Below are 10,036 nucleotides of genomic sequence, written 5' to 3'. Positions count from 1 at the left end.
AATTCAAACAAGCTAACGTTAGCTTGATATTTCTTTACCAAGCTAACTTCTAGGAAAAGCCCAGGCCGCCTTGAAGGTATCATAAATATAATTAAAAGGAATTAGGAAAAGGAAACTGGAAACCATATCTGGATATCTGGAAACCACATATAGATACTTTAGTATATACTGTTTGTTTGTTACTTTTGGGAATGAGAAACCCAGGAAATGTCCCTATAATCAATCATTTTAACAATTGTTTGACAGCGTACACTCACTGAGCACTTATTTAAGAACACCTGTACACCTGCCAGCAGATGAAACTGCAGATAACGGTGGGGAGCTTTAGTTAGTTCATGTCATTACAGTTTGTTCACCAGATAGCACTAACTCACATATAGTCAAAATTCTTTAAACTGTACAGAAATTTATGGGATCCTTATTTAAATGTTTGTTTATATGCTTGTGTAAAAAAATTTCAAAATCTGAATTTTTAAACTCTGGGTGAAGGAGTTTTCAGGACAAATTGATTTCTTAAACAGAAGTATTTAATACAGCTTCATGTGAATCAAGGAGATAGGCAATGGACAATTACAAACATTAACAGGTTAAGTAGTGTAGTGCCATCCCAAACCTGAAGCTGTCCCATGCAACAGGTATATATAAACCCACACAAGCACATACATCAGTCCTAAACAATGAACTACATTCACCTAAGTCACATTGTACAAGGAATCTCAAGGAAGACAGTTTGTCTCTTAGCTGAAGGGCTCTTGTATGACTAGACCCCCCCAGACCCCCGTCTCAGTCCATGATATCATTACGACCTTGATTACTACGGCAACAGCTACCATTGGTGACTGCGAGAGTTCGACGTTATCCATGTGTTTTCGCATCCATCCTAGATACAGAAAGTGAACTATTACTAATTAAAGACCTTAAAGGTTAGAAACAAAAGATTCCTTTACAGGTACGGTCCTCAGAAATTGAGAATTAGTCATGCTATAATGTTAACCTGAGAGAAATGACAGAGACACTGTCAAGTAAGAGTCTTCTACAGGAAAGGAAAATTAGGACACTTGTGTGTGCAGCTAATGAAACAGTTATCATAATCATGAGTAATGACTATGCAACCACAAATTTGTGAAAACCATCAGAAGCACCAACACAGCTCCTGAAAGGTATAAATTACAATTTTAATGCCAAAACAGTTGTACCAATACATTAACAGTATTTGAAAAATGTGTAAATAGATGCAAATACATAGGCTACAAATTGAACAAGTTGTATACCTATCACTCTGAACCAAAACAGCCTGATTTGGATAAAATAATGAAATCAGGCTGCAGAATGTTGTCTCATTGGTGCAAACCTTATTTGGCACTCTGGGTTGGCTACAATAGATTGGAAAACTCTTATTATATTTCAACTCATCTGGACATAAGTGTTGTATTTTATACATTCATAAGCTACAGTTTTATACAGAAATAAGAATATAGAGAAGACTGCTCAGTACAATACAGACTGCATATATAAAGCACGAAATATGGCAGGTCACAAAACTCTTTGAAATTGTAGGATGGATTTGTTAATGGATTTTTTTCTTTATTTGTAACAAAGTGACTTTTGCTACTTGACCTTGGGCAGGTACTGTATGTTAGTAGTTAGTAGACAGCCTAAGCAGAGGTGTTTATTCTGGTCTATAAACTCAGAGTGTTTGTGTTATTCTCACTGGTGTACAGAGTTTTTAATTTGGTGAAATTGTCCTGCTCCTCAGACATCCACAAGTGAGGTACTTCATAGCGGTCATGCTGATGTGCATGAGAGAGCCGAGGTTGAAGAGCATGTGGTAGAAGGCATGGACAGACAGGCCTCCAGTTTCATCAGCGTATTTCAATGCTACAATAGGTGTGTACATAGGGTTGGTCAGGTTACGGAAACGTGGTCTGCTTGCTTCAATCACTTTCTTGGTGCACTGCAGAAGGTGGGAGGATGGACAGGAAAGACACAAGATTTGCAGTCAGACTTACAGGATTAATCACTGGTGCAGACAAACAGATGAGGCACAGTGAGGCTGAGTCACAGGCTGCTGGAGAACTTACTCTGGCGATGTCATCAGGTGTTTGTCCCAGTACCTCAAAGATGTCAAGAGAAGAAGGAAGGTACACGTTCTTGAAGTAATGCACTGTGTCAGGATCAGCCCCAGGACACTCCCTCTGTTTCACTTCCTGAATCATCTTTGCCTCAAATTCTGTATGCACTGGACCCGGCTCAATCAACGACAATCTGAGGAAAGAGACACTGGAGCTCAACAACACAGCATGGACAGATGGAGGAATAGTTCTGTGGGCGAATGGGTAATACTAGTGCTGACATCATTAATTGATTGATCATGTGAGAACATATCAATCAGCTAAAATTTAAATGATTAATTAATCTATTAACAGCAGTCCATGAAAATTTCCACCCAAGGCTACAAGAGTCGGTGGTAATACGTTACTAGTTTTTTAAAATAATTTAACTAATAAAAATGCTAAGCGTTTTATAGGTTACAGATAGAGAAAAGCAATGACCATCAAAATTTAAATTTGTCCAGTGCTCTGTTTTATGAACAAATACCTGAAAAACTATGACCCATGAGCCTCACACCTGCTCTTTGTTGATAACGATGGGAATAGCATTAGTGAAACTCACGTGACGTTAAACTTTAAGAGTTGCACAGCCAAACTCTCACAGAAGCCCTCCATGGCAAACTTGGATGCTGCATACACGTCATTAAACACCACACCTGCAGAGACAAAATTTAAAAAAATTAATTCTACTTCCAGACAACATGAATAAAGGCATACAGTTGTTCTCCATTAGACTTCCTTCAGATCCACCCACTCTACCATCTGTCTATCATCCACCTATCAATCCATCAAACTGAAGCAGAGAGGCCTGTTATTTCTCCCTGTACCATTTAACGCCCCATCCCGCCTCCTCCCCATTTACTCATCCCATCACACCTGTGTCTCTGTTTACCTTGCAATCCCATCACGCTGCTGACCACAATGATGTGTCCTCCTTTTCTTTTCTTCATGTCAGGCATCACCTCCTTTATCATACGGATCACTCCAAACACATTGGTCTCAAACACTTTCTTCATCTCTTCCATGGGGATGCTCTCCACAGGACCCACCAGGCCAATACCTGCATTATTGACTGGTCAGGAGAAGAAGAAGGAAAAGAAGAAGACAAGGAAGGCAGGGTGCAGTCAGTATGAATTTTAGTGATTGTAACAATCCAAGATACAGGGTGTTGAGGGTGCATTCACTTTTACTTACTAAGGACATCCACGTGTCGATCTTTGATGCCATTGATACACTGTTTGACGGACTCATCGCTACAGACGTCGAGTACAGCCAGAGAAAGAGTTTTCCCATACGCATCCCCGGCAGCTTCTACCAGCTTATCTTTACGTTTCAGATCACGCATCGTGGCAATGACTGTGGACAGTTGGTAGACAAGGGAAAGAATCACAGGGGGGAATCACAGAGCTGAGAAGTTTGATATTGTAGATATAGATCATTTAATATTTATGCATTATACTGTATTTCCTTGACTTATGCTGGGATTTGCTTTGGCAACACTTTCTGTCTGGCCTGTAAAAACATGCTGATGTGAGTTGAAAAATCATTATATTAATCAGACATGTAAGTGGAGTAGAATAAAGCTTTAATGGAAGCTGAAGGGGGGGCTCAATACTAGTCAGCTAGTCTCCATTCAGACCAAATTCCTGTTCCAACAGGAGACGTTCACTGTATGGGGGCAGTGATTAAATAATCACACTTGCTCAGCAACTACTGTCAAACAAAATCCCCTTGAGCAAGGCACCAATCCAAAAACTTCACTATTTGTGGTTTCGCATAGACACCTTCAGTGAAAAGAGCGGCACCTCCACAATGGCTTGAAACCACAAATTTGTTTAAATGTTTTAATCCCACATGTATTTTCTTCAAGTCATCTTGACCTGCACTCCTCTTTTTACCAGTGCTGTTTGCCAAGAGCCATGTGTGTAATTGTGCTCCCTCTGTTTCTATGGGCAGCTTCCAAGTGTAAGTTTAAATGGATGTAACACTCCTTCTCTACTTAAATTTGAGCACTATGCCTCCAGGCTGCTGTTGTAAATGATTATGTGATTAGGCATCCTGCCCAGGTAAACGCAGTTACATAAAGACTATCTGTGGTATCATACTTGGAGCCTCACACAAGATACACACATATATAATGATATGTTGAATAGACTCTTGTGTCATGATACGTGTGTATTACTTGTTTTAAGAAGTTAAGGCAGGTGCAAAATGCTCTTTTGAATCCTGCTGCAGCATCAATACATGTTCTGTCTGTGTACACATTTGTATGTTTTCCATCCTAAGTGATCCTGTCTTTGTGTTCAATTATTGTTGTAGGAATGAAGGAAAAGAAAGGAGTAACGGTCATGGACAGCTGGGAAGGAGGTGTGACAAAAAATTTGACAACAAAGCAAAGACTAGTAGGTGAAAACAGAGAGTGAAGTACTGTAAGGAAACTGTTCACAAACATCCCTTTCAAACTGTTGAACACATTGAGTAAATTTCTGAAAGAACACAACAGTGGAAAAAGCAGCACTAAAGATAGTCAATTGAGTAAAGACAACCTTAAGCAGCCTTAATATAGAATCTGTGGTCATTACTAGTCCTGTTACAGAAACCAGTTTACATATCAGCATTAACGTCTTGCCATGGTGCTCATGTCACCTGCCTGCTCCAGGAATAGCCCTTGCCAGCCTGTCATCCACAACAAAGCTCTACAAGCCAGGCCATAATAAGCCTAACTGAGGCTGTGCCGTGGCTTTAGCCATTGTCTGGTGTGTTAAGAGTGACCTAAGGTTAAGTTGGGATCAGAGACATAACTATGTGTTGGGAGGTATAGTGAGGTCAGAGCTTTATCTTATGCTAGAAAAGTGCAGTTCAGACCTCAATGATTCCAAAACGCTCAGTATTTTGAGCATAATCAACATCTCCTCCACCGATGGCTGCACATCCATGGTATATTTTACATAATCGCTGACCATTTTCAAATACATGCTATAGAGTTTGAAATTTTTTATGTATTTTTCTGACTGATAGAGGAAACCATTGTTTGAAGTTATCGTTTCCCATTAGTTTCCATATGGCATGAAAGTCAGTCAGTAGACCAGTGAAAGTTGCTTGAGTTTGCAAGTCTGCTCTAATTTTTATCAACGTTAGATCATTCATTCTGCATTGTCATTTTACGATAACGCAGTAGTGTAGATTGAATTTGAAAAATCTGCACTGCTTTACCTCATAATACAATACAACAGGAAAACAAATGGAAACTAATGGATATGTGGGACAGTAGAACAAATACATTCAAATTTCCAAAAAATGGTTAGCTGTGATGTAAAGTTTATAAGTGATTTGAGTGGACCACAAGCAGTTGGAAAAACTGGGTAAAGAATGTGAGAGGATTGGTGTTAGGCTTAGCTCTCAGTATGAAAGTAAATAAGCCCATATGTCACTTGATGGGGTCCTTCCTTTTGTCACCATCATTATAGTTTACTTTATGTTGGGAAATATAAAACACATACGTAAAGGTTGTAATATAAGGAATACAAATGATATGATATGGTGTTTTTTAATATTAAAGAGAGACTGTGCGTACCTTAAATCTGTTTGGAGGAGGATTTAAATTTGGGTGTGACAGACAGGTTGTGGGAGCAGGCCTCTGGAGGAGTACACACAGCCTAATTTTGAATTAGTCATTGTCTGATACTGCATTGACTTAATTTCTGTTTGGTTAAACTTGGCAAACTGTTTTAAATATTGACTCTATTTGTGACTGGTGTAAGCTGCTTCTCGCCGTCCTAACATGTCTTTCATAAAGTGTTTAGTATTAGAGATCTGTTTTCCAGACGTGAGATATTTTTGTGTAAATGACACAACCTGATTAATTGATTGCATTAGTCTTCAACTTTTGTAATTCTATTAGTGTCTTGGCCAATGTATGCAGTCTCATTTTATGGCTGAGAGAAGTGATGCTGCAGTTACAGAATCTAAAGAATGTTCTTAGTTATATGGCTTTCCTTGATTATAATACTTTCCTATGAAAATCTGTTGAAAGTCCCTGATTGCATGTCGATCAGATGTCCAGGTTCTATATTTGTCGTGAAAGTATTTGAAGCTAAACAACAATAAAGCAGAAAAAACAAAGCTTTGAGTTTGTTCCCGTCTCCATTAATCAATTTATTCTAGTTTATTTTCTAGGATCTCAAAGTTTTATTATTGATTCTAGATTATGTCTAAATGTATTCCTCATTTACTGTAATGTGGTTCATATTTGAAATATCTAAGCCACTGTCATTTCACTCATCCTTTGATGGAAACGGTTGATTAAACAACCATGTGGACTATATAATACTGTTATGTCACCTACTCTCCAGTCTTGATGTAAGCAACTTATGTGTAAACAGTATGGCTGAAGTACAAGTGATGTGAGACTTTAACAAATTATGTGGAATTCCATTCAAGTAAAGCTGTTATTATTAGTAGAAGTTGCATTATTTTATTTAGCAATTTATTGACTTATTGAACAATTTTCCTTCTCTGTATGCTTTAATAATACCAATGTAACCTATTTACATGCTATGCTAATTGAAATTGCAATTAAATATCGATTCACTCACTCTCTCTGACTCACACACACACACACACACACACACACACACACACACACACACACACACACACACAGAGTGCACCTACCGTGATAACGCTTCTGTTCATCCTTCGCCAGCATCACAGCCATCCTCAGGCCGATACCGGAGGAGCAGCCAGTGATCAGCACCACTTTCTGTCCGGGACTCGCCATGGCTCCACTGCCTCTCCGCTCTGTTATCAGACTGAAGCACCAGCAGACGACCAGCTCTGCGGGATGAGTGGAGATCTGAGGTGAGAGCCACTATAAGAGGATAAGGGAGACAGAGAAAGAGAGTGTCACATGGACAGAGTGCACAGCCGCAGCGCAGATCAGATTATCTAAGGGGTCAGTCAGTATTAGTATTCAACTCATTTTATTCCATAACTGAAAAATACCCATCATGCATCACTGCAAAAGTCGATAAACCTTCTATCTCTCAGTAAAGTTTGTTTTCTGTGAAACATTGAACTTTATTTTTTTTAAAACAAATAAATAAGAAACCATTTGAAGTTGCATATCAGTATGTTGAAATCAGCGCCCGTAAGCCAAACCTTTAAAGAGGTTTGGCGCCACCCAGTGGTCAATATGATTATTTCTTCAAATGAGTGAATGAGTCGCCTTGGCGTGGTGTTCCAAGCCTGGCTTCATCATACACAAAGATGCTTGGGAATGTTTTTTGTCAGTGTCAGAAAAGTTCTGGTTTTGACTGATAGAATTAATGAAACAAACACTACACACAACAAACACACACAACAAGCACATGCACACACACACTTGAAAGCAAAAGTAAAGCTGTTAAAAAAAGCCTACCTGAAGCGTGAGGTAGGGCTATTTCGAAATATGCCTGGAATCTATTTTCTTCTTGTTCTTAAAAATATGAGTATGTATGAGTGCCAGGATGCAATTTACTTCAGTTAATACCAAAATATAAACTTCTTAAAATTATTGCACACTACATTTACATGTATTTTAAACATACGACATATTTACATTTAACCACCTGAGGAATATAGCAAGTGTTCTCTCCAGTATATTCACAAAAACACAGAGTATTTTTTATATCTTTTCGTTAGTAACAGGCTGGAAAACACTTACGCTTTTGCTCTCATCCTGACATAAAGACAATGCAGGGCGATGCTAATCTTTACAAAATGCTGCAGCAAGACAGCAGCAAATTACACTAAGAACAGTTATACCTTCCTAATACTGAAATAACACTGTTAAATCACACCTACACTTTTAATCTAGTCCTCTCCTTAATGTGCACATTTCAGAGTTTGTCATTTATTAATACACAGTAAAATGTGCCAAAATTGTTTTTACGAATACATACATGGTTACATGGCACATTTTGTTTTATCTTGAATTATTTGTGTCATTTTAAATCCATTTTCTATAATTTACTTGGATTAAACATCCTAATTTGCTCTAAGATTTTACAGTTTCATTTGGTCCTGATACAGTCCTTTTATTTTAGGCTACAAGTGATCTAACTGTAGATAATACAGTCAAATGTAGATGGACGCTGGAGCAGGACAGAGGAGACCTTAGGCTCATATAGGTATTCATGTACATGTATGCATGTGTGTGCATGTACTGAGCTCAGATTCATCCCTTTTCAGCCATAAACTTCTCCTAACAACTCCTTAAAGCTTTCTGATACCTCCCAGTGAGCTGCTGGCTTCTTTTGACTTTTCCACATTAGAGATAAAGAACGATGAAGCCTTGAAATAGAGGGCAAGGAGTACATTTTGGTTTTTATTGTGCCTATAGGACGAATATGGTGTGTGTGTTTGAAGAGACTGGAGTGGGCAAAGACAGACAGGCATTGGAATTTGGAATCTGCAGCAGCATATTTTTATTAGTTGGGCAGCACCGTTGTCCTGTCCTAGCATGCTTTGTGTGTGTGCGCGTGTTTGTGCCTGAGAGAGAGGGAGAGCAGAAAATGAAATGCGGCACAAGCCTTCATTGTTCATGTTGGATGTTTTTTATTAGGTCCTACAGAGAGAAACTTTGCTTTATATTGAAGTCATTGAAACTTATTGAAAATGTGCGCGGGCGCACATGTGCACATATGTGTGTGACAGCTGTATAATTTGTATGAACCAGGACGTGCGTGCAAATAAGTGCCCGTGCGCGCATCAAAGAGAGACAGAGACAGAGACAGAGACACCACATAGTTCCTTAAATCATTCAGATAATAATGATGCAAATAACGACACGCGCAGTAATTATGTTTCTGCACAGCTCCACGAGCCTCAGGAGTCTCCGGGGAGGGAGGGGTCACCCCGGGGAGGAGTAGAGGGGAGGCAGGGAGGGAGGAGGGGAGAGAAAGTGAGGAAAGTTCTTTGTGGGTGAAGGAAGAAAGACCATCCGAGATTAAGGGATTTTTTCCGCTAGTCTCAGTTCTTCATCCGTCCATCCAGAAGAAAAACACACAGACAGAAGTACATGTGCTGCTGAAGATCACCTATCATCAATTAAATCAGCGTATGCGCGCTCTTAATTGGCAGCTGGCGGAGTGCGCAGCAACACGCACGGGCACGAGACAGTTCCTAGACGTTCTCGCGTGCTGAGCCGAAGTTCCTCTGACTACAGGTGTCCCGCGGAGCGCACAGGAGCCACGAGGGAGTTATTGGCCGCTGCATCGATAACCTCAAATGCCATATGATGGATCGATGGAGCCCAGTGCGCGACACATGGCTGCTGTTGATGCTTATCACAGTGTGTCACACCTCAAGAGCAGGTAAGCTGACATATACACGGTTGTTTACTTGTTTATCTTTGTGCAAGTAATTGGCTTACCCTCTATTAAGATAGTCTGCCTACAGAGAGTTTACAGAGTATTTGTGACATTTCACTAATCTTTGTTGAACATTTTAATGTTCAATTGTTGTTCAACAATAAAATATTCAACCACCAATCAGTAAACCATTTAATGGTTAAGCTGACGGTTAGGGTTAGCAATATCCTTTTAGAAATTTTACAAATACTCTGAAAACTCTCTGCAGGCTGACTATGTAAATAAAGTGTTACCAGTAATTGACTTTCTAAATTCAATTAACATATTTTTTTTTAGTGGCTGTAAAAAGCTGAAGTTTGATTAGTCCATGGTTCCTGCCCCTGTTTTTCTCTCCTCCTCTACCTGTGTCACATCAGTTATCACCACCTGCCCTCCAGGCCTTCATGAGCTGATGAAAGCCAAGTTTAAATGTCACCCATAACCGATCCTGAACATCATTTTAATCCCTTCCTGCAAACTGTCGGTCAATTGTGCATCTACCCATCTTTAGTTTGTTGATATGAACTTCATTAT

General features: G+C 39.4%; 2 protein-coding genes across 2 annotated transcripts in view; one reads left to right on the top strand and one right to left on the bottom strand.

Moving 5' to 3' along the window:
- Positions 1 to 509: 509 nt before the first annotated feature.
- LOC111672951 (retinol dehydrogenase 8) lies at positions 510 to 7,006 on the bottom strand. Its single transcript, XM_023430547.2, has 6 exons — positions 6,786 to 7,006; positions 3,306 to 3,467; positions 3,004 to 3,183; positions 2,674 to 2,767; positions 2,082 to 2,265; positions 510 to 1,954 (listed from the first exon to the last, which is right to left on the bottom strand). The coding sequence occupies exons 1-6, from the start codon at positions 6,889 to 6,891 to the stop codon at positions 1,727 to 1,729; spliced, it is 954 nt and encodes a 317-aa protein (XP_023286315.1). The 5' UTR covers positions 6,892 to 7,006; the 3' UTR covers positions 510 to 1,726.
- Positions 7,007 to 9,061: 2,055 nt separating this feature from the next.
- The window catches only part of LOC111672988 (uncharacterized), a 38,359-nt gene continuing 37,384 nt past the window's right edge, over positions 9,062 to 10,036 (top strand). The window contains exon 1 of the mRNA XM_023430594.2: positions 9,062 to 9,466. Within this exon, the coding sequence (XP_023286362.1) occupies positions 9,388 to 9,466 (79 nt within the window). The 5' untranslated portion in view covers positions 9,062 to 9,387. The remainder of the gene's footprint in view (positions 9,467 to 10,036) is intronic.

The sequence above is a fragment of the Seriola lalandi genome, unplaced genomic scaffold (genome assembly GCF_002814215.2).
Source record: "Seriola lalandi dorsalis isolate HSWRI2012SDOR001 ecotype SW California unplaced genomic scaffold, Sedor1 jcf7180002054907, whole genome shotgun sequence".
NCBI lineage: Eukaryota > Metazoa > Chordata > Actinopteri > Carangiformes > Carangidae > Seriola > Seriola lalandi.
The sequence above is the reverse complement of the archived record's forward strand: the minus strand, read 5'-3'. Positions and strand labels throughout refer to the sequence as shown.

Coding starts and splice junctions, on each gene's coding strand:
- LOC111672951 (XM_023430547.2), bottom strand. CDS start 6,891: ATGGCGAGTCCCGGACAGAAAGTGGTGCTGATCACTGGCTGCTCCTCC. Junction 3,468..6,785: donor TGAACAGAAGCGTTATCACG/GTAGGTGCACTC, acceptor AACTGTCCACAG/TCATTGCCACGATGCGTGAT. Junction 3,184..3,305: donor TCGACACGTGGATGTCCTTA/GTAAGTAAAAGT, acceptor TCTCCTGACCAG/TCAATAATGCAGGTATTGGC.